Raw genomic sequence first — 24,076 nt, forward strand, 5'->3', positions numbered from 1 at the left:
TTTTTTTGCAATCATCTTAAAAATATTTTTTAAAAAAATGAAAATTACATATTAATATATATAAACAAAAATAAATAAAAAATTATATTTTTCCATATGACAGTAATTTTTTTTTTTGTCCGTTGACCTTTTTTTTATCTTATTAATTTGAAATCATTTATTTTTTAGTTTGAATATGGTAAAATTATTTAAAACAATGATTAGTAAGAGAGAGAAAAAATGGAAAATAAGGTATTCTTATGATAGAAAAATATATTATTAGAAACAGAATGAAAATTGATATATTGGATTTTAAAAATAAGGGAAATACTGTAATGATCACACTTGAAGAAGGTTTAAAGTTTAAACCAAGAAGAGAAAAATAATAAATGTGACATTCTTATAATTAAATAAAGTATTCTTGGACAAAAAAAAACTATTTAAGTATCATCAGAAAATAGTTCTAAAATATGATATCCAGAGTAATAAGTTTTTCGAAATTTTGGGGCCTTTTTTTTGGAGGGGGCCTTGGGCCTTGCCCCCCCTTGGGCCGGGCCTGGTTGGTTCTAAAATTTGGCATCTCCAAATGTTACGAATTTTTGTAGGTGATGCATTTATATTATTACAAAATGTATAAACGATTACTTTTACTAATATGGCATAACAACCTCGAGATTACGCTTCAACCCATGCTACAAAATAATCAATTTTCAAAGATAAATTTGCAAGTTTAAGGGCTTACGTGAAAAGCGAGAGGGCAGATATATATATATATATATATATACACATGAAAAACGTTGATCTTCACATCAGTCACAATAGCTATGAATTTCATCCACCGACATTAAAACGAAAGTCTTCAAACGCATTCTTAATTCCGCCTACAGAGACTACCCTAGTCGTAGCAGACTGTGCATTAGCAGTCTTAATGTGTTCCAAATCTTTTATATCCAAAGTCGATTGTGATACATATGTCTAGTAGTAAGGTTCTTGCCTCCGTTTATGGCTGTTTGAACTTGTCATACGTTAAAGACACAATTGACGTAAGTAATATACTGTTGTGTCTTCTCGTAACACGACATTAATATTACTATTGTTCATCGTTTTGAGGGAGGGAAGCTATTGGCCAAGTGTAGTCCAGATTTTGTGTAGACTTCGAATTTGTGTATGGCCTCGAACGTTGCTGATCGACTTTGACTCCCATCACCCAATCATTACGTACAAATGTTCCATAATGGCCATACATGCGTAAGAATACTCCTCCTCATATTTCTTAAGTTTTTGTGCTAGTCTTGCTAATCCACAGAGGACATTGCTTGAAGGTAAGAGAAGTATATTGTGTTTGAATATATGTCCCACATCGATAATAAACCTAAAATGTGAATGAAAAACATGTATATAATGAAAAACATGAAAAGTTTCACTTTGTGTTTGTGTCTAGTAGTTATTCGTAGTCTTATCTTATTCAAATAGAACATGTACATCACCAAAATTTCTTCCAAATACGTTGTGGATTAAGATGTTGTCATAATTGGATAATATATAAAGGGACTTCTTGAATTTAATATTAAAAGTCCCACAATAAATTAGGCCCATACCAAAAATATAAAACAATCACGGTTTAATAGAGCTTTAGGAAGTCGATTTAATAATTTATGTATTTAGCGCAATTTACTTATATAGTATTATTTTTTCGTTAAGAAAAGGGTCTTGTTCAATACCTGGACTCCAAGCACAACTAATCAATCACTGATTGCTTGTATAAATGTTATTCAACCTTGTAATGAAAGGTTAATGAAAAGAAGTTCATTCACATATCTCGTAGAGCATTTTCTCTAGATTCTTTGAATTTTCACTCACAGATCAACGATAAGGTCATTTTCGATCAGAGGCGGCGTAGGATTGATTGATTCTCTCCTTGGAAACTTCACATCCCATACCGTTGGAGCCGATCTAGGCATGCGGGATTCTAGTGAATTTCAACCTCAACAAGGATTCCAAAGACGAGCTGGTGAGATCGACGAAGATGTCTCTGATGGAGGATTTGCTCAACGATGGCTCGATCGGGACAAAAATACGCTAGGCTGATCGAGATTCTCATAAATGGAAAAGACATCAACTATGAGAGATTGCATCGAGTCTTAGCCTCACCGTAGATCCTTTGAGGCTCGTGAGCGTCAGAACAATCCTTGTTCATCTGGGATATATGTAATATAGCTAGGGTTTAAAAACAATCCCATTATCAACACTAATATGATATATAAAATTTTGTGACCAAGTGATCACGAATCGAATTTCGTGACAAATTTCGTTATTTTGTGACATATAATTTTGTGACAGATTTCATTAAGGATATTATAACATTTTCAAATTTTGTAATTTTGTGACAGATTTCATTAAGAACGTTATAGTATCTTCACAACTCATTTACTAAAAGATGTGTCAAATTTGCTTTATGTTTAATTAGTTAATTTTGAAATAGAATTTTAAAAAATAAAATAGAAAAGCCTTGATAAATTATGTAATAGGTACATCTTCTCTTTTTCTATCCTAACATTAAAATAATACCAAAAATATAATTTTATTTATTTATTTATCTATTCTATAATCGTAACGACGTTACACCACAAATTTAAATCATGATATAAATTTGAAGAAATGGCAGATTATATTCTCTCTATCAATAACCAAACCGGAGATTTACAAAGACATCTAAACAAATTGCAATGTTAGGAGTTCTGTCTTTGTTTGAGAATTTAAAGAATTTGATCATATTCATCTCTTTACTTACCAAGATTACCTATTGACCTAGCTATAGAATTAAAATTGTCCATCAAGAGAAAAGTTAACATGTATGGAATAAATATAAGATGTGAAATGTAGATTGACAAAAAAATTTATGTCTCCCTTTATTTTTAGGGGCTCGAGGTTCTACGTTACAACTTACACATCACACCATTCCATTTAATCCTAAAAAATTATGAAATTTAGCAAAAATTGTCAACCAAACACTAAATTCAATTGCAGTGTAGTCCACTAAAAAAAAACCCAAATTATCATCTAAAAAAAAAAGAAATTTAAAGTGACGTGGTATATTTTAGTCTCTACTCCAGATTTTGTCTCGTCTCGTTCCCTCTCACCACGACTGAGATGTGGCTATAGCTTCACCAACAAACAATTTATAACATAAAAAATAAAAACAAAAATTAAATATAAAAATAGGTTTTAAAAAAACACACACACACAGACGGAACAGACAACATTGGAGGAAAGAAAAACAAAAAGAAAATCCATTCCAAACAGAAAACAAACCAAAGAGAAAATCCACAATATTTCTTTTCTTTTCTTTTCCTTCTCTCTCTCTCTCTCTGTACTTGAAAAAAAAAGCTTGTAAAGAGATTCCATGGAATCATCTTCAAATTCAAACCCAGCGCCGCCAAATCTGTATCGAGTGTCTCATCTTCTCAGAAGCCTAACGATTCCACGTAAGCCTTTTTCTTCTTCTTCTTCTTTTTCTTCATCTTCTTCTCTTCCAACCTCTTCGCTCCTTCTCTCCACTTCGCTCCCTGTCCGAGCCCCTCTCACTCTCGACGACGACGGAGAAGAAGAAGAAGAAAACGACACCGAAATCGAGTCAAACGACAACCATTCCGAGAGCTCCAGTGTTATCACCACCGCTAGCGACGGCGAGCCGGACGAGGAAGAGCTCGCGGAGAGAGTGGCGAGTAGGGATATCAATAGCTTCATGAAGCCTTTTGTTAGGCCTATCGCCAAGTTGAACTGGGATAGTGATAGTGATAGTAGTGAGGTTGACTCTCGTGCTGGCTTTGACTTTAGTCCTGTTGTTACTTCTGTGGTGCGAAAAGTTAGTGTTGCGCCGAGAGTTGGGGTTTTTGAACTCGAAGAAGGTTTTGATTCGGTAGCAAACGAGAAAGACTCAACTGAGAAGAGTTCAATGGCAGAGATTGATAATTTGGGTTCGAGTAAAGAAGAAGAAGAAGAAGAAGGAGATTTTGATGGTGGTTTTGGGGGTTTGAAGGGTCGCGAAGACGAGTCTGGTTTGGTGGGAAATGAAAAAGACTCGATTGAGAAGAGTTCAATGGCGGAGATTGATACTTTGGCCTCGAGTAAAGAAGAAGAAGGTTTTGATGGTGGGTTTGGTGAGTCTGATTTGGCGGTGAGCGAAAGATATTTGGCTGAGAAGAGTTCAACGGCTGAGATTGATGAGCCTAGTAGCGTTGTTGGTTTGTTGGACGGTCCTGGAGAGTTTAGTAATTTGGCCCCAAGTGAAGAAGTAGAAGATTTTGATGGTGATTTCGTGAGTTCGAAGGTTTCAGAGGCAAAGATCGAGGAGTGTAGCGTTGTGTTGTTGGAAGGTCGTGAAGAGCTGATTAATAACTCGGTCTTAAACGAAGGAGGTTTTGATGGTGGGTTTAAGAGCTTATCAGAGGGCTGTGAAGAGATTGATTCGACGGCGAGCGAGGAAGATTCGACTGGGAATATTTCAAAGGCGAAGAATGAGGATTGTGAAGCTAGTGAAGAAGAAGAAGAAAAAGAAGAAGAAGGTTTCGATGGTGGTTTTGGGAGTTTAGAGCATTGTGAAGAGGAGTCCGATTCGGTGGCGAGAGAAAATGATTTGGCTGAGAAGAGTTCAGAGGAAACTAGTGTTGGGTTGTTGGAAAATTGTGAAGAGTTTGATTTGGCCCCAAGAGAAGAAGAAGAAGAAGAAGAGCTTGATTTGTTGGGGAGCGAAAATAACGTGACTGAGATGAGACTGAAGCCAGAGATTGAGGAATGTAACGTAGTCGAGGAAAGTTTCGATAAATCGTGTGCCCAGAACAAGGTAGAGACTGAGATTTATGAACTAGCTCTCGAGACCAAAAGTCTCGGGGTTTCAGAGGCTTGTGAAGAAGAAGAAGTTGCGACCCCGAAATTTTCGGGAATCGACTCAGGATTCGAGAAGATAGAAACTGAGGAACACTGTGTTATTGACTCGGAAAGAGAAGCGGATTTGGAAGAACCAGCGACCGAAGAGCAGAGTTTCGCTGTGTCGGACATTGCCGAACAGGAAATTTCGGAAGAATCTGATCAACACGAGTCTGATTCGTGTGGCTTTCGTCGTCTTTCGAATCGAGATGTTGAAGAATCAGCGGTTCAAAGAAGCTGCGAAGAGGACAAAGAGATTGCAAACAACGAGATCAACGGCTCGTGTATGAAGATATTGGTTCTAGGGAGATCAGGGGTCGGAAAAAGCTCGACGATCAACCTTATCCTCGGCGAGAACAAGGCTCTCGTGAACGCGTTCGAACCATCCACGATCTTCCCCGAAGAGATCGTCGGGACCGTGAACGGATTGGAGATCCGAATCCTAGACACTCCCGGGCTGAGATCCGACCGGAGATCGAACCGGAAAATACTCAGCTCCGTTCGTCGCCGCCTGAAGAGATTCTCTCCCGATATTGTCCTATATGTCGACCGATCGGACACGTGGGACGACGAGGACCGTCCGATCGTGAGCTCGATCACGAGCTCTCTCGGACCGTCGATATGGGAAAAGGCCGCGATTGTTCTTTCCCACTCTTCTTCTTCGGAAATCTCTGTTGATCATAAATCTCGGGCTATAGAGCGATGCATAGGAGAGTCTCTTGGGAATCGGAATCTGAATCTCGGGGGCCGGGTTTCTTTGGTCGAGAATCATCCAACGGTGAATGCAGATTCGAACGGAAGATCCGAGCTTTTGCTCTTGTGCTACTCGATGAAGAAGAGGCTAGTTGGTGGGAAGAAAAACGAGGTTTCTTGCGTCCCAAGAAACCATGCCGAGTCGGTTTTTTCGAAGTTCGGGGACGGGTTCGGCGCTCAATTATCGACATTTGTTGGCCTGGCTATGGTTCTTCAGATTGCGATTTTGGGCTTAATTGAGAGATGATGTTTTTAAGTGTTTTTTTTTTTTGGTTCATACGAAGTACTATTTTTTAGTTTTGATAGAGTAAAGTTTTGTTGATTCCATTATATTCTTATATACAGATTGGTAGTTTTTATCAGCTGTGATTTTGCCTTCAAGAAGTTTACTGAGCAGTATTGTATAAGAAGTTGCATATTTGTGTATAAGGGGAAAAAAAAAGAGAGAGATAAACAAATATATTAATACTAGATTATTTAACAAAGACTTAAGAAGAAAATATAGGTTCAGAGACTTGACAAAACTATATGTACTAGTATTATTGGTTAGTCTTTTTTTTTTTTTTTTTTTTTTTCCATTTCCTATTTTCACCACTCTTTACTCTTTTATCTTTTTAAGCTTTATCAATGAACTAGTTAACAGTCTGACATTTTATTTTACTTTTAGTGCTGTGTAAGGATGTGTTAGATGATAATGCAAAACTCCAGGCACTGCTAAAATAAAATTCTCATCAACGAAGGGTTTACTTGTTTTGCTATTTAGAATTAAAATCTTGATATATGTATATACATATATAGAATATGTTATCGATTTATGATTATTAGATTTTATAATAGAACAACCGAGCAATAAGTGGTGGCACTTAGAAAAATAAAACTAGGCTGATTTTTAACAAAATTTTATGGGTTTTTTTTTTTGGCAAATTTTGGCTTCTATTGGCACTTAGAAAATAGAGAACTAGACTGATTTGCGTAATAAAATGTGATGGTGTTTTAATACTTTAGTTTTTTTTTTTAAATGTGATGTAAAATTTAATAATGTTAATACTTAAGAGTTAATAACTTAATACTACTTGATTTTCCGTATTGGATTTCATTTCAATATGACGGAATCTAAAACCCTCTACAAATTTTCAAGGATATTCAGTATTCACAGTTCACGCATTGCCTATTGAAGAGAAACTTCTTATTTTTAGTCCCACATCGACAAGCAAGAGATTATATGAAAGAAGAAAAGAGGTATATAATGGAAACTCAACCGCGTTGCAAATCATACCTTTCTCGGCCTTTTGGCTAAGATCAAGTGTAGTATCTGTTCTTATCAGTTTAATATCTGATATGTGGGCCAATGGCCCACACGATATTAAATTAATTTTTTAAGGGGGTGGGCCCACCACAGTAGCTTGCTGCTGGGGCCCACGAGCGTCGCCCATGCCTTGCACTACTGCTTGGGCCGGCGCACCCCTCCAACCCCAGTTTAACGATTTATTGGGCTGATAAGCCCATCGTCAGTAAAGATTTACAATTATGGTCTTGATTTAATAATTACCTAATTATGGTCTTGGACTTACGAATTACACTGATATTTGAGTTGGTAACTTATGAATTCGACTTAAATTTAGGGATTGATGGGTTTTGTAAATCTTGTTTGTCATTTCTTGTCGTCATGTCATTTTTACCAAAACTTCTATACGAGTTCAAGCTTACTTCGAATGACCCTGACAAATGATGAAATAATCTTGACAAATGATGATTGAGATGAGATTTGGCGTTGTTATATAAGAAAATGCTCGGTTTCCATTTCAGTTCTAGGTGTAACCAACCGCTATTCAAGATATGACTAAAAGAAATAATAGAAAGAAGATTTGTTTTAAAGATCTTCATTAGTACCCGTTATTAAAGATATGATCGAAAGAAATAATGAAAAAAGAGATTTGTTTTAAAGATCTTCATTAGTAAGTAATTTACATGAACATTTCATTTATGAGCAGGAGAGTCATTTTCAACTTGTGTTCGATCGATTATGTATTAATTAATATGCGATTGATTGGTCTAAAGTTCACTAACTTGCAGTGTCTTTTTATTTATACAGATTTTTCATAATGTTTACGATCTCACACTTGGACCAAAGACTTCAACTTTGTTTTCAAGTTGAGGGACTCAGTCGTAGGCTCCGAATCTTACCTTCATGGTCCGACTTGTGGCTTGTGTTTACGGGCTTGGGCCTTGTCTTCAGGCTTATGCTGTCCTTTTCTCGTGGGATTGTCATTATGACATGGTGAAAAAACAATGCTATATCACAAACTTAACTAAGTATATATATTCTCATATCAAGTCGTGGTATGATTAGTGACAAACCTAAAATGAGTAACTTCAAAGATTCTATCCACTCCTCTAAAATGAGCAATAAATCAAGTCGATCATTAATATGTAGTAATTTTTATGTAACTGATTTTATCTTGTACTCAATTCTTTATGTATATATGAGTTTTTTTTGCATTTTAATTTTATTTTGTAATTGTTTTCTTCTAAAATACCTATTGTTAAACGGTGTATTTATTGATATTGAGTATTGAAATAAGTCAATATTTCACCTCACATCTCTGAAAGTCAGAACTTTACAAGTATACTCATTGGTAACATTAGTTTGGTCTTAGTTCCCAATACTAATCAAGTAGGTACTAATCAATATATCTTACGATTAAATATTTTTTACTTCATTGTTTCAAAGAAAAAACAAAAATTTACTTCCCAAAAATGTAACAATAATATTTTTATTTAGTAAAACAAATGAGTGAACCCTTGTAGGATAGATAGAATGACTAATAAATTTACAAAATATACTTGAAAAACAAAAATTCACAATTAAGAAAATTAGATTTTTATTATGAGACATTTTTCTTTACCAAGCAGCTGGAATAGCTCAGTTGGTTAGAGCGTGTGGCTGTTAACCACAAGGTCGGGGGTTCGACCCCTCCTTCTAGCGATTATATCTTTTTCTTTTTTCCTAAAATCATGACTAGATTATGAAGAAAAAAAATCCTGTGTGTATATTGTGAAATTATCCTCGAAATCAGTTTGTTGTTTTAACTTTGAAGTCTCGAGCTCAAAAATGAAGAAGAAGCTCTGTCTCTCCTTTCTCAGCCACTGAAAACGCAGAAAAACAAATGTCGTTTTTCAAATCATTAGCTTCTTCTTCTCCTTCAAGTCATCACGCTTCAAACTCTGCCACCATGGCTGTTCTCTACGCATCTCCTTCTCGGGTATATATATGTATATATAGATTCCTAAACTCTCTTCATCGTTTTCCTTCGTTTTTTTTTTTTTTTTTTTTTTTTTTTTTTTTGAGAAGTGATTGCTCGGAACACTGTGATACGGTTTCTAGGTGGAACTTGATTAAGGCATTTTCTGTGGAATTGTGTTTTTGAGCAACCAGTTTATGAAATCGTCTCTTATTCTATTGGTGCTTTTTGTGTTTGGAATTTCTATTGCTTTGAATTTTTCGCTCAGCTGTTTGACTTTGCTTTCGCTTGGTTTCTCTTGCTAAACGCGAATGATTACTGGCATTTTATTTTTGGTGGATTGTTGAGAGAAATTGGAGCTTGTAGATTCGGATTTATCTTGCTTCTATTTGACCGCTTTGGATTGTTCATCAATCACTCTTCAAAGCCATTGTTTACGAGGATGCTTAAGAAATTAATCAATGAATCGTCCAGTTTTGCCGTTGGATTGTTTCTGAACCATAATCAAGTTCGTGATCGAACTCGCATAAGATTTCTGTGCGTGTTCATTGAATTACTGTTTGTAGGTCTAGTTTGAATTACTGTTTTCTTGCCTCATATGGATCTTTCCATTGCTGATATCTCTAGTTTTCATATATATATATTTTGCTGCTTAAGTTTCTCAGCTATCAGAATGAGTGATTGGTTAATTTTGTGTATTCCGTAAAGAGTAACATCTCTGGCTGTTAGTTGTGCTTTTGTTAACTAATTTGTGTTTAGGTATAAACTTTTGCAGGTAAAATTATTTACTTTCTGCTTTTGTTCTTTTGAATTTGTGCTAATATAAATTAGCAGGAGTTTATAGAAGCAACTGCGTACTCGGACGTATTGTTTTTTTGGAAATGAGTTTTTGGTTATCGCCAAAATCATTCATGTATTGGGTTGTCAAAATTCATGTCTTCATTTCTGTTCTCTCTTTGAACCTTTCTAATTTGTGTTGAAGTATTTTCAGATGTTATGATCTTTCTTGGAGAGATGAATCTTCACAGTGCTTCAATGTGAATCACTATATATATTTTTGCTGGACTTGTCCTTAGTGTTTATATATTTTAAAACAGACAACGATTTTCCTCTTCATTTTAGTTATTAGCGAGGACCTGATTAAGAATCTATGTTTCTGCAACTGTATTTTACCTATGTAGATACATTTTGTTTCAAAAATGCTACGAACCTTCCTCTTTCACTATCGTTCTATCAGTTTTTTTTTTTTTTTTTTTTTTTTTTTTTTTTTTTTTTTTGTCTTTCCTAAGAGTTGTAAGACAATATACAAAATAGCCGTAACTAAATGATTAAAAAAATAACCACAGTTTCAAGTTTTCGGCATAGTAGTTCAAAAATTACATGATAAATTTTTTTTATTGAAACATGTTAGTACACATTTTGACTATATTACAAATTCATTCATTTCAATTAGCTATTTAACTATAAACACCCGGCATTAAATGTAATTGTAAAAAAAAAAAATAGTTTCACGACTGGTTTTTGAGGTTGTTAGATTTGTTTTGATTTAAATTCCTCTTAACATCTCAGGTCTCCAAGAAAATTGTTGGTTAAAAGTTAGTGATGAGCTCTGTTGTATGCTTTCAGGTTTTGCCACAAAGAACCTGCTCATCGTTTAGGAAAACGCCAGGCCGTTTGTATTATACCAAAGTGAGTTCAACAGTAAGATCGTTCAGCCTTTTCAGTGTAGCACAATTCTGTACGTGTTCTACTCAGAATTTATCTTCTTCGTCAAAAAGAAGATCAGGAGGTCCTGTAATGGCCGCAAAGAAAGCCTCTGATGGTGAGTCGTTGTTTTGTGACTATTATAAAATGAGATAGGAAAAATAGCAGTGCATGTTTAGAACTCGAGTTAACAGGAAGAAAAAAAATTCGAATTATGTGAATTTTTGGGCTTTTTTTTGGTGGGGGCTTTTGATAAACCCTCTCTATAAAAACGACCCAACGTAAAAAAGGAAATTTTGTAATAATCGACTATTGCGTCTTCAAATTTTTTCTTCTCTTCTTCTGCCTCTATGACATCTTCTCCGAAATCTTCTTCTGGTTTTTCTTTTACTTCTCCGACATTCCTTTTGACGTTTAAGCAATCTATAGTCTAATGTAATGTAGTTTTATGATTCAAGTGAGTATTTGACTTTAGTGGTGTTTAAAACTTAAAAACCAAATATGACAAATTATGGTAGTGAATTTGAAGATATATATCTATAATTTATGTAATATTTGAGGCTTATGCCTCGCCTCAATTATTTAGGGGCGACTCAAGAAGATGGAAAATATAAGCATACAGTTGATTTGCCTAAGACGGCGTTTGGAATGAGAGCAAATGCGCTGACAAGGGAACCGGAGATTCAGAAAATATGGGATGATAACCAAGTTTTCAGTAGAGTTAGTGAGAAAAATTCAGGGGTGCGTTTCTAACTCAAATTTGGTTATATACTTTGGTTATAAAAGATAAGAATAAAAATAAAAATCTTACTGAGAACGTTGTTTAGGGGAATTTTATCCTCCATGACGGTCCTCCATATGCAAACGGTGATCTTCACATGGGACATGCTCTAAACAAGATTTTGAAGGACATAATTAATCGGTATAAGGTATTGCCTGCATAACTATTAGCCTTGCAAATTCTGTTTTTAAGCTTCATGTGAACTAACATTTTAACTTGTTATCATGATTGTTAATGTCTTTTGATCTTAGTGACAACCTGACCCGTCAGATTATATTTGATTCGTTGTTTTAAAGCTAATGAATGTATTATCTTTTTTCCCCTGTGGCAGCTTCTTCAAAACTATAAAGTTCGGTATATTCCTGGTTGGGATTGCCATGGCTTACCAATTGAGTTGAAAGGCAAGTATATTTTTGCATGTTGCTTTGCTATAAACTCCAATTCCAATTTTCTATTTGAATCCAATAAGATATTTCTATATATATTTTTTTTTTATATAATTATTGATACTTTTATTTTTGTTCATCTGCAAGATAAACAAAAAAATTTCAATATAAATTTCAAAATTTGCTTATATTATATCATAATGCACTACTAATACATCAGCTCCAACTGTTGATGAGATTTCATGGTTCCTTACCATATGTTGGTCCATATTTTTTAATATTAGTTCTTCAGTCTCTGGATGAAAATGCTAGAAAGGATCTCACACCGATAAAGTTGAGAGCGAAGGCAGCTAAATTTGCCAAAGCAACGGTAAAAAATCAGATGGCATCGTTCAAGGTATATTTTACTTCATTGTTTCCCATTTAGTTAATTGATCAGTTGACACATCTGTTTCGTCTTTAAGTCGTTGATTAAATTTTAGATACATTTTTTCCCAAATGTTCCTAAAGAATTCAAGCGTTTTTTTTATGTTGTTGCAGCGATATGGAGTGTGGGCGGACTGGGATAATGCCTACTTAACCCTTGACCCAGAATATGAAGCTGCCCAGGTATTACCGCTAATACAGCTTCTTTTACATGTTAATTTATGGAATAGGTTTTTCCTGTATACAAATCATGTCATGGAAAATTAGGGGATAGTACGAACGTCAATTTCGGAATTTGTCGATTTTGTGTCGACAATCATTTCCCTTGTCAAATGAGATTATGTTTTTACTAGTTTGTTTGACCCGTTTCATATAATTGGTAGATCGAAGTGTTTGGCCAGATGGCACTAAAAGGTTATATCTACAGAGGTAGGAAACCAGTTCATTGGAGTCCCTCATCGAGAACTGCCCTTGCAGAAGCTGAGCTAGAGGTAAGTAACTAATTCATAATACGTTAGCCAACATCAAATTCCCTATTTCTGTTTCTATTTATTTTATATACTGTTTATCGAATAACGTTTTCTTTTAGGGCTATTTGAATACTTATGATTTAGGTTAGACATATTCTTGCATTTGTGCTTTATTTTAGAACTTTCATTTGTCTAGATAAAAGATTATAGGAGCTCTTTTGAGATTCACGATGATTTATCATTTTTTTTATGAAGAAAGGAGGAATTTTCCATTTTCTGATGAAGGTGTTCTACTTTGCATTTGCTGATCGTAAAATCTTGATCAGTCTGTTACACTCTAATTATTTACCAAGTTACATTTTCTTCTTCTTCTTGCTAAAACAATTGGATTGCTATATACAGTACCCCGAGGGGCATGTTTCAAGAAGCATATATGCTGGTTTCAGAATGGTGAGCGCCTCCGGTGGCTTATTAGATGAATATCTCCCGAATCTGTCATTGGCTATTTGGACCACAACTCCGTGGACTATTCCCGCGAATGCTGGTGGGTATTATTCCTTTAGATTTAATTGCATTATATGTAATGGTGTACCGAGTTATAAGTGCATTCAACTAAAGTAAATTTGATTTAATTGTGGCTGTGTTATCCATTGTTTACCCGTCTTGTCCAGTGATACAAATTAGCTATTTATTGGAAGTTCCTGGGGAATTTTCTCCATGATTTTAACTTTATAATTTATTTTCTCCATGGTTTTGACTTTATAATTTTTTTTTTTTTTTTTCCTAATGATTTACAGCTGTTGCTGTGAATGCCAAGCTTCAGTATGCCGTAGTTGAAGTACAGTCACTCTCAGAAGACGTCTCCTCGTCTTCTGGAAATAAAAAACAGAAATTCGGAAACCTTTTGAAGGAAGAAAAGAAGCCTTTTCTTGTTGTGGCTCTGGACCTTGTTTCAGCTCTGGAGGCAAAATGGGGTGTGAAGCTTGTGGTCAGGAAAACACTCTCGGGTTCTGACCTTGAAAACTGCAGGTGCTTACTTTTATCACTTTATGTTGGCTCAAAGATGATTCGACAATTTACAGAGCTAAAAAAATTTCTTGATTGGATTTTCAGGTATACTCATCCAGTCAGTAACAAGGAATGCCCTGTTGTCGTTGGAGGAGATTATATTACAACAGAGTCGGGAACTGGACTCGTTCACACGGCTCCCGGGCACGGGCAAGAGGATTATGTGACTGGCTTGAAGTACGGACTCCCACTAATTTCCCCTGTTGACGACGAGGGTAAGTTTACTGAAGAAGCCGGGCAATTCAACGGGCTTGATGTCCTCGGAGATGGAAATACTGCTGTGGTGAAGTATCTGGACGAGCATTTGTCGCTTCTTATGGAAGAAGCTTACCGTAAGTCATATCTCATAGTTGCTTTTAAACAAACTGACAATAGTTTCTTTACCTTTTTGCTCGAGGGTAAAATAACCTGTGGAAGCTGTGATAATAACTCTGCCATTTTCTTTCTCTTCCATGAAGCACACAAGTATCCATATGATTGGAGAACAAAACAGCCGACGATATTCAGGGCAACTGAGCAGTGGTTTGCATCGGTCGAAGGGTTCCGCCCAGAAGCCATGAAGGCAATTGGTGATATTAAATGGGTTCCTTCTCAGGTACTGATAATAAACTGTATATTTCTCTCCGTTTCTTTCTATAAATTTGACATTTTCTTGCTTCTGGAGCTCGTCTAATTTTTTTTTCTTTTATTTGCCCTCTCCAATTTCTAGTCCTTAATTTATTTCCAATTGTCTCGAATGATTAATGATCGTACATTGTTATTGCACTAACATGTGGCTAGTTATAATTCATTTATTAATATCTGTTGGTACTTTATACTAGATAGCTTATTTGTGTTTGCTTTTTTCTGTGCATGGGAATTGTTTATTTAGGCAGTGAACAGAATTTCTGCAATGACTTCTAGCCGATCTGATTGGTGTATTTCACGTCAAAGGACATGGGGTGTTCCAATCCCAGCTTTTTATCATGTGTTGACTAAGGAGCCTCTAATGAATGAAGAGACTATTGCCTATATCAACTGTAAGAACCAACCATTTGTTAGCTCGTGTTTTTGCTATTATTTTTTGTAGTCTCATTGTCTTTACAAGAGGGTAAATATGTCTAGTTTCTCTTTAGGTAGCTATTGAACCAATAATATTTTACTCCTAAATTTGTTTGTATTGTAGCTATAATAAAGGAAAAGGGTAGTGATGCCTGGTGGTATATGAAGGTCGAGGATCTTCTCCCTGAAAAATATCGCGACAAAGCTTCAGAGTATGTAAAAGGGACTGACACAATGGACGTATGGTTTGATTCAGGTATTCGTAAACTCTCTTAACGTTGAGATAAATGTTAACCACTACTCCTAAATCCCTACTTTAGCTTGTTTATAAAACCTAGTTTTGTTTCGGGTTTTCTATATCAGGGTCTTCATGGGCTGCAGTTTTGGGAAGAAGGAAAGGACTTAGTTTTCCTGCAGATTTGTATCTTGAAGGCACAGATCAGCACCGTGGCTGGTTCCAGAGTTCGCTATTAACTAGCGTTGCTACAAAAGGTGAATCTAGGAATGCTCATGATTTTTTGTTTTTGTACTCTTTGTTTTGTGATTATTTTGTACATTCAATGATTGTCACCGAATCTGAACATTGACTACATTGAGATGCTTTTCCTTCTAGTTATCATATTTTCTGAAACATTCCATTAATTTCAAGCGTAATTGAGAGAGCATTTGGCTGATTGACTCCTAGATCATATTTTGTAGTATAATCCGGTGAGACATCACATGAATCTATTATAATCTTATTACAGGGCAAGCTCCGTATTCCAGTGTTGTAACACACGGGTTTGTATTGGACGATAAGGGTCTAAAGATGAGCAAATCTTTAGGCAACGTCGTGGACCCAAAAAGCGTGATAGAAGGAGGAAAAAACCAAAAGGTTGGTCTTCGAATTTTGACACGTTCTAACACCAACAATTTTTTTTTTCCCGTGGGAAAAGACTGCTTAAAAAGGTCTCGTTTTTATCTTTTTGCTCATAGGAAGCTCCTGGTTATGGAGCCGATGTGATGAGGCTATGGGTTTCGAGTGTCGACTACACAACCGATGTAATGATTGGCTCTCAAGTATTACGCCAGATTTCAGATGTCTACAGGAAGCTCCGAGGGACTTTGCGATACCTCTTGGGAAATTTGCATGATTGGAATGTACGTTTTTTTTTTCTTCGTATTCTGGCATTATGTAATTTAAAAAAAAAAAGATAATAATTGAAAGGCGAAAAACTTTATAAAATCGTGTTTAGACTTTTATGTAATATGGTATAATATTTGGCAGGCTGATTATGCGGTTTCGTACGATGAGCTTCCGATGATTGATCGGCACGCACTATTCCAGCTAGAAAGCGTCGTGAACAACATCAATGAGAACTACGATAACTACCAGTTCTTCAAGATCTTTCAGGTATTTTCTTGTAGTAGAAAGTCACTGCAACGTTAATCAATTTATAATATTTATTTATGTTTTAGGAGAAATTACTAAATGCTCGGTCAATCTCGAATAAGATCGGTTAACTAGAGCAGAAAGCCACAAAGAGATTTATTAATATCCCTGAGATCTTTGAAAGAAAAGATCTTATTATCAAATAGGGCTTTGATTTCTGATGCTCCGAATACTCCAGCAGAAAATAAATCAATTTATTATAATTTAATTAAATATAATTATTGGCTTTCTTCCTAATGGTTGTTGATTGCGACAGGCGATCCAACGGTTTGTCATCGTCGATCTCTCGAACTTCTACTTCGATGTGGCGAAAGATCGCCTATATGTCGGGTATATATCTTTTATCTACTTTCAATCTGTTGAAAACTACAATCGAAAATATGTGTGGAATAAAGAGTGTAATATAAAATAATAATAATAATAATAATAATAATAATAATAATAATAATAATAATAATATAGAGGCACAAGTAGTTTCACAAGGAGAAGCTGCCAAACCGTCCTCGCAGAGCATCTCTTTTCCATCGTACGTGTGATCGCTCCCATATTGCCCCACTTGGCGGAGGACACCTGGCAAAACCTCCCGTTCCCGTACACCCAAGAAGACGGGTCCGTCGCCGAGTTTGTCTTCGAGTCGAGATGGCCGAGTCCGAACCGAAAGCGGCTCTCTTTCCCCACCGAAGAAGTCCAATTCTGGGCAAACATTCTCGAGGTAACACCGAGACAAAAATAGTCCCTGAACTAAAATGCTAGTGACATATTCGCCCTAAACTAATTTTCTGAGTAAAATTGATTTGTAGCATTTTTATCTTTTCAAATAAAATCTAAAATTTATCTTACTCAACAATCTAAAACTGTGCAATATGTATTTAGTATTTTCCTTTTTTTTTTATTCATAAAATTATCAAGTTTTTAAGTTGATTAATAAAAAAAATTATTTATAATTTTATATCGAAAAATACCCAAAAAAAAAAAAAAAACTTTGCACAACCTTAAGATTGCTAAGAGTAAAACTGCTTTACAGTAAAACTTTGAAACTGTAAATAAGTAATTTAAGTTTGCAAATAAGTTTTTAAGTAGTTTAGGTGTCGGATTTCATCAAAATAAAGTTTTATATTTATATAGAAGTACTAATGTATTTCAAAAGTTTGATGACCATTTGCTTAAAAAAAAAAAAAAAAAAAAAAACTATTTTCTAACCACAAATAAACCAATTCGCTCTTGATCATCAGTTGAGGACGGAGGTGAACAGAGTCCTCGAAGTCGCCCGAGGCGGAAAATTGATCGGCTCGAGCTTGGAAGCCAAAGTCTATCTCAGCACTTCTGACGCCAGCCTGGCAACCAGGCTTAGCGAGATGAGCAAAGCGGATAACGAAGCCGATACATTGCACCGCATATTCCTAACCTCTCAGGTAAATACAAAAAAACAAATATTTATATTTTAATTATTTCTCTAGGTCTTAGATTTTTTTTTTTTTTTTTTGTCTCGACGCAGGCGGAGATTATTCTTCCTTCGGTGGGAAACGGGGCAGCGGAGAATATACCATATTCCGGGGAATGCCTCGTGGGAGAGAACACGAAAGTGTGGATCGGCGTGTCACGCGCCGAGGGGTCTAAGTGTGAGAGGTGTTGGAATTTCTCGACACAAGTTGGGTCTTTTGACGAACACCCGACTCTTTGTTCACGATGTTTCAACGTGGTTGATGTCAAGCATCGATCCCCGGCCGTTGCGGTGGCCACTTGAAAATCTCCCTATTGGAGAACCAAATTAACATATTTATTAAACTCAAACTTTGTTTCTTTTACAGATAAATAAAAAAAAATCATTTATTGTTTGATTTTTTTTAATTATGAAATGGTTCTTTACTAACTAATTTGTTTATAAAAAAATTATCCAGTTGCAATTTTTTGTCCCGCGCTAGAGAATTTCTTATTTGCTATAGAAGAAAATGATTCATGTCTAAGGAGTATATGGTAAAGATTATGCAATTATTTTTTATTACAAATAATTTGGAGCACAAAGTATTAAATTTGATTTGTTGTGCACCTTCTTGCCCATGGATGATAAACGCGGTATCTTCTAAGAAATTGGGGTTTTGGATTGGGGTTTTGGACCGTACGCAAGTAAGCTAATTTGCACTCTACGGATCATAGAATGAATGTCATATCTAATCGTCATCTTCAAGTTACTTCTACTTTTGTTAGTGCATCAAAAACAGAATTGGCGAGCAAGGGTGTTACTTTTGTTACGATTCTTTGGAACCATAATAGGTAGTCAAATTTATAAAATAAAAAATTATAATTATCATTATGAAATTTTATTCAAGGAAAAAATTAAGAAAATTATAATAGTATGATATAGTGTATAAAGAAACTTTAGAGTTAAACACTATAAACACTCGAATTCATTCATAAACAATGTGTTCAAATCGTTTCGCTTCTAAAATTAGTGTTTTAAATTATGACTGAATAAAACGTTATGATTCCACAACTTTAAGCTAAGAAAACGAGTACCTGATTTCCGTGAAGTGATCATGTTTTCAAACTTCTTTCTCATCAAAATCATAGTTGCACTCTTAAAAAAAACACCGAACTTAAAAATATAAATATTTTGAGGTTAAAAATATATTTCTAATTATAGTCGCTCACAATTTATATAAGTTTCGATACAACAATTAAAATTCATATATTTCTTTTTTTTCAAAAATTAGATTTATGTATAAAAATAGTTCTTTTTTCTTCTTATACATCCATCCAATTTCTAATTATCGCTCATAATTAGTCACTCATCTGAAGCGATTTTATCTAAAATAATATTTCAGTGTCATTTGTATTATCTTATAAATAAAAAGAGCTTATATACCAAACAACGATGTCCAAAAATTGTAAAACCACGCAAAATAATAGAGGAGAAAATAATGGATGGCAATTTACAGGGACGAACCCTGAACACTGACTGATTGAGGGAAAATTAAAGACGAGGTTGCGGACCGACGGGACCGACAGACCTCCGACTTTATAATATAACATCTATGTTACAAACACATGTCGAAACGAATAAATTAAAAATATAAAATTAAGAACAAATAAATCATCATGAAATCAAAGACTTTTGAAAGTTTAGAAACATATGTTAAAAAGAAAAAAAAAAAAACTAAATAATTCACTCAATGAATCAATGTGTTAAAAGCTGTGCACCTGAACTTGGAGATGTTTGTGCAAGCAAGTCAACATCTTCTAATTCCTGCGATTGAATTGGTATATCCTAAATCAACCCAATGTTATTTAAGGTCTTAGACAACAACATGAAAAGAAAAAAAAAATACACAATCTGACTAATTTTTTATACAAGAAAACCACGGTCTAATAGAAAAAATAATATACAATATTCTTCACCACTAAGGCTTTGAAATGGGGACTTTTCTTTTTACAAAATGGAAATTCTATGTATAGTCGGCAATTTTGCTCTTGTGATCTAATAATATGCCCAAATTTCTCGATTCCTAACTATAAAAGACGATTCAAGGCATAAGAGAGAAATCCGTATTCGGAGATTTCTTTATAATCCAACAGTAATAATGATATATATATATATATATACATATGTACCTGAGTGTGTATTTGAGGTGGTTGCTGATCTTGGGGCATTGCATAAGCTTGTGGTTGCGACATTCTGTAGTAAGGTTCTTTCAGATCAAGTTTGCACGACGATGTTTGAAGAATCCCTCCTTGCTCTGCTCCTGGGCCCCACATTTTAACTATGAAGAATAATAATTAATTAAATAAAAAAGAACTCTATATATATAGAACTCGATGGATAAATGATTACCGGAGAGCGTTAGGTACAAGGTATAGCTTTGAGCATTGTGGGCGACCATTCGGAGCCGTCCGGTGATTTCTTGACCGGCCATTACGTAGATTGGTTGAGAGAGAACGCATCGTAGTTGGTACCAATGAGTTGTCGGAGCTCCCGGGCCTGTGGTGAGCCATCTCTGAACAGTGCTGGAGATTCAACAGCGATAAAAACATAAATATTGGCCAAGTATTAATGTATATACTAATTTCATGAGCAACATAGTCATCAAATATCTTGTTAATTCTATGTAAAGACTCGTTAAATTACAATCTATCCATTTAAACACCAACTAAAAGTTGAATCATTTTTGCATTGTTTGAGTATACTCTTTGAAACATAAACAAGTTATTCAAGCTCTTTAGATGTTAGACCTCGATCAATAAATTGAATACTAACTTGCTCATTAAAATTAGTTTTGGAAACCAAAATGCCACAAGTAAGATAATTCAGTGACTATCTGTTTATATATGCTATGGGTGTGGTATTTACCTTCCGTTGAATAAAACGTCGAACCAGCACGCCAGTCCATGGACTCTGGTGCCCACCGAGGCAATAAACCGTAGCGGTAAATCGATCTCGTATAGCTCCTCTTCCTGAAGGAAAAGATTGTTGCAGCGATTAAATAAGTGATATAGCCATGAATTACTGTGGGGATCAGAAAGCTGAGAATTACTTGGATACCTTAATTTTAGTGAAGTCAAGGACGTGCGAGATCGATGGAGATACTAGTAATCGCGGATCAAAAGCGTCCACGACGGGCTGTATGACAATAATGAATTTTAAACAAGAACTTGGATGTCTCATGCCAAGAAGTTTAAATGTTTTATATTAAGGTTTCTGAAACGATTGAGAGAAACATTGTAAAAATTAAGAGTACACGAATTTAATGCATAAACTATACACCTAGGACTCACATACGGATATAAATAAACTTAACAAATCTGAAAATTTCAACAAATATCCAAATAGAAATCCAAGCAATACATACCTGAGAAAAATAACCATGAAATGCGGATCCATGCAAGGCTGTCAAATCAACGCCATAGTAGTTCTGCTGCTGCCAGAAAAGTGCCTGCATAAAGGAATAGCACGATTATTCAGATGTGTAGCAAAATACGATTGAGCAAATAACGCGATAGGTACAGCAGTTAAGAGAAAGCATTATCTAGGAAGCTGAATCTAGATTCTTATCACAGAATTCAAAACACATCGATCGAACAAACAATTGGAGATAAGCATGGCAGGTTAATTAGAGTTTCCCATACCAGATCTACTGGACTAAATTGCTGTATAAAGACATAAACAGGGAAGTTCCTTGATAATATACGCACCTTATTCGCAATTTCAACAAACAGATATTCATCACTGAAAGGCGCCATGTGGATCCTACAGAAGTAATCATCAAATTATGAGCTTAAAAAAGTAAGAGAAATATATATATATATGTATATATATATATATATATCGAAATTTCATAGTAGCTTGCACGACATAAACACACCATAACTGACCAAAATAAAATGCTTTATAATAAAGACGCAGTCTAATATTACATAAATATATAAATAAATAAAGCAAGACCAGTTTGAGAAACTACCTTCCAACTGTAGGAAACATTTTTCCACTTGGAACAAGAAATCGATCCCTTGCAATCACATAAGACTCTAGCATTCTCTCATTGACTAATAAGGTTCCTACAACCAAGAAAGAAAGGAAAAAAAAATAATTATAATTACTCTAGTTTCAGAAAATTTAGACAATACAGCTAAAGTAAGCCAAATTTTACACAGAATTAAAAATCAATATTTTTTTTATCGATGGTCTGTAAAGCAACTTAAAGAAGGTGAAGCAAGCAAAAAGAATAAACATAAAAGAAAAACAAACCAAAACCCCTTAACAATGTATTCCTACTGATTAAGGATCAATGCAAGCCTAGTAGTAAAATAAAAGAAAGGGTAAAAACTAACCCATTGGCTCTGAGATAAGAATATCTGCTTTCTCTGGTAATTCAACATCCTCGACTTTACCTTTGATGACCTAATTATACCCCACCAAACAGACGAATGAGAAGGTAAATATCACACAAAATAAAACCCCATAGAATAAATCAAAATACACTACAGAACAAAAGAAGTTGAAACGTAAAAAAGCCTCACTGTTATTCGTTGGCTCAATTCTGGGTTCCCAGCAATTAATTTGCGTGCATATTCTGCCATTTCAGATGCTTCAACAGCGTATACATGTTTTGCACCGGCCTAGAAAGAGTAAAACAAACAGATGACTAATAGAAAACAAAGCGAACAAATATGTTTCACACTCTCAATCAAAGATGACATAACTGTATGCTTGAAAAATAGGTGATATAGAAAATTCTACCTGAGCAGCAAATAGGGATAAAATACCACTACCAGCACCGACATCAACCACCACCTTGCCGTAAAAATCACTTTTGTTTTCCATGACGGCAGCGTAATATGTTCCTGAGAAAATGTGAGCAAAAACTCAAATTATGTGTATATATATTGCTCTAGAAATAATTTCAAACTATTTAATTAGGCCTAATTATTTATTTCAGCAAGAAAAACACTTGGGAATTCTAAAAAACATTAGTAGAGCAAAAAACAGGGAAGGAGATACCACATCTCACTCAAATTACCTGTTCTTACATAATCCTGAAGCATGTTTTGCTGATGTAGAAGTTGCCCATAGTAATGGAAGTACATTTTCGCAGAAGATTCTTCTATTTTATCATCAAACTTGCTTTTAGAAATTGATGTTCCTCCATTCGGTAGCCGAGATTCTGCAAGAGGTGATAAGTACATAATATTTTAAAATACGTATTAAATACAGTAAGAAATTAATATTCTTCCATAGCATAGTTTTTTTATCTTCACCTTCATCGCCACAGTTCTTTAGCTGCTCAAACGCTGAATGGAAGGCCTTGCCCTCAGCCTCGCTTCTAAACTGGATAGCCAATCCTCTCGAATACTTCTTGTTGAAGAGATAAAATAAACGAATTAATTGAAACCTTTCTAATAAAATCCTCTCAAAATCAGTAAGAATATTTATGGTTTTACCTCACTTCCTACACCCGCCTCTTCTGATATGCACACTGAGCTTACTGAGGTTAGCTTGAACAGCTGACCGAGCACCAGAAATTGGCAAAGAAAAGGATATCAGAATCTTCGGAATCATTATTTATGCAACAAAATGCAAGTAATTCTGGTTTGCCGATCATAAATTCATAAGAAACATTTAAATTAACAAATTAAAAAGAAAAGTGATACTAAACTAGATCTCGAAAGACAATAACAATGCCACTATTCAAATGTCAGCTAATCTCTTCAGTCACATCTAAAATGCTTTAAACGTCATTTCATATTCTATTTCCCAAATTTCTCAGAATCCGAACAATTTCTCCACAAAAGATCTGCCTACTTGTCAACTTCCACGTTCTCCTTCACTCTCTCTAAAGTCAAGCTAAAAATATAAAATTAAAAAATTAAAAAAAAATTAAAAAAAAAAAACCGAAAATCAGACAAAATGATTCAATCGAAAAGACTACCGAACCTGAGCCGTGCGGAGATCGACATTGAATGTACCGAGTGATTCCGATTCCGATTCCTGGTGAAATCGAATCTCCGGTACTCCGGAATCGGCGCTGAATCGAGCAGTCGCGGCCGAAGATGACGGCGAAGAAGAAGAAGACGAACTGAGCTCAGAGACTGAGGCAAGAGCAAACTCGTGATGTTTCTCCATCGTCGCCTTCTCCGAGGTCAAAGGCTCCAGTAAAAAAAAATCGGCGTATATACAGGCGTATATATCTGTATATCTAAGAGAGCTTCAAGGAAAAAATTAGGGTTTTCCGGAGGAGAAAAGGCTTTTCTAGAGAGAGTGCTTCGAATTTTTAAGAGCCGCCAAAAGTGAAACGAAAAAAATCTCAATTGAAAGCCACGAAGGCTTTTATAATGCGTCTCACTGTATGTTTTAATGCCTGTGGTGTGAGTGAGAG

At 35.1% G+C, this 24,076-nt stretch overlaps 2 protein-coding genes and 2 non-coding genes across 9 annotated transcripts; 3 read left to right on the plus strand and 1 right to left on the minus strand.

Annotated features, from left to right (window-relative positions):
- Positions 1-6,930: 6,930 nt before the first annotated feature.
- Positions 6,931-7,125, plus strand: LOC149392783 (U2 spliceosomal RNA). The gene has a single exon (XR_016299960.1). It is a non-coding gene; the product is annotated as a U2 spliceosomal RNA (small nuclear RNA).
- Positions 7,126-8,570: 1,445 nt separating this feature from the next.
- Positions 8,571-8,644, plus strand: TRNAN-GUU (transfer RNA asparagine (anticodon GUU)). Its single transcript has one exon. It is a non-coding gene; the product is annotated as a tRNA-Asn (tRNA).
- Positions 8,645-8,726: 82 nt separating this feature from the next.
- Positions 8,727-18,172, plus strand: OVA2 (tRNA synthetase class I (I, L, M and V) family protein). 2 transcript variants are annotated; one of them, XM_089617121.1, is made up of 22 exons: positions 8,727-8,921; positions 10,527-10,722; positions 11,191-11,345; positions 11,432-11,533; positions 11,717-11,786; positions 12,056-12,168; positions 12,312-12,380; positions 12,581-12,688; positions 13,070-13,211; positions 13,465-13,696; positions 13,781-14,067; positions 14,194-14,330; positions 14,607-14,754; positions 14,901-15,032; positions 15,140-15,268; positions 15,523-15,650; positions 15,752-15,916; positions 16,044-16,169; positions 16,465-16,538; positions 16,671-16,920; positions 17,441-17,620; positions 17,704-18,172. In XM_089617121.1, the coding sequence occupies exons 1-22, from the start codon at positions 8,826-8,828 to the stop codon at positions 17,950-17,952; spliced, it is 3,288 nt and encodes a 1,095-aa protein (XP_089473247.1). In that variant the 5' UTR covers positions 8,727-8,825; the 3' UTR covers positions 17,953-18,172. The 2 variants fall into 2 exon arrangements, with proteins under 2 accessions (XP_089473247.1, XP_089473248.1); XM_089617122.1 differs by having other exon boundaries at positions 8,854-8,931.
- A 955-nt stretch (positions 18,173-19,127) lies between these two features.
- PRMT4A (protein arginine methyltransferase 4A) lies at positions 19,128-24,030 on the minus strand. Of its 5 annotated transcripts, none has more exons than XM_089617562.1 (15): positions 23,635-24,030; positions 23,142-23,204; positions 22,959-23,055; positions 22,721-22,864; positions 22,441-22,544; positions 22,221-22,319; positions 22,032-22,101; positions 21,662-21,758; positions 21,396-21,450; positions 21,053-21,136; positions 20,746-20,823; positions 20,554-20,657; positions 20,038-20,210; positions 19,818-19,942; positions 19,128-19,473 (listed from the first exon to the last, which is right to left on the minus strand). In XM_089617562.1, exons 1-15 carry the CDS (start codon positions 23,821-23,823, stop codon positions 19,384-19,386), a joined length of 1,572 nt encoding a protein of 523 aa, XP_089473688.1. In that variant the 5' UTR covers positions 23,824-24,030; the 3' UTR covers positions 19,128-19,383. The 5 variants fall into 5 exon arrangements, with proteins under 5 accessions (XP_089473688.1, XP_089473686.1, XP_089473684.1 ...); XM_089617560.1 differs by having other exon boundaries at positions 19,818-19,948; XM_089617558.1 differs by having other exon boundaries at positions 19,818-19,966; positions 23,635-24,027.
- Positions 24,031-24,076: the final 46 nt, after the last annotated feature.

This window comes from Urtica dioica, chromosome 6, assembly GCF_054948205.1.
Source record: "Urtica dioica subsp. dioica isolate 48M chromosome 6, U.dioica_male_clone48M_v1_H2, whole genome shotgun sequence".
NCBI lineage: Eukaryota > Viridiplantae > Streptophyta > Magnoliopsida > Rosales > Urticaceae > Urtica > Urtica dioica.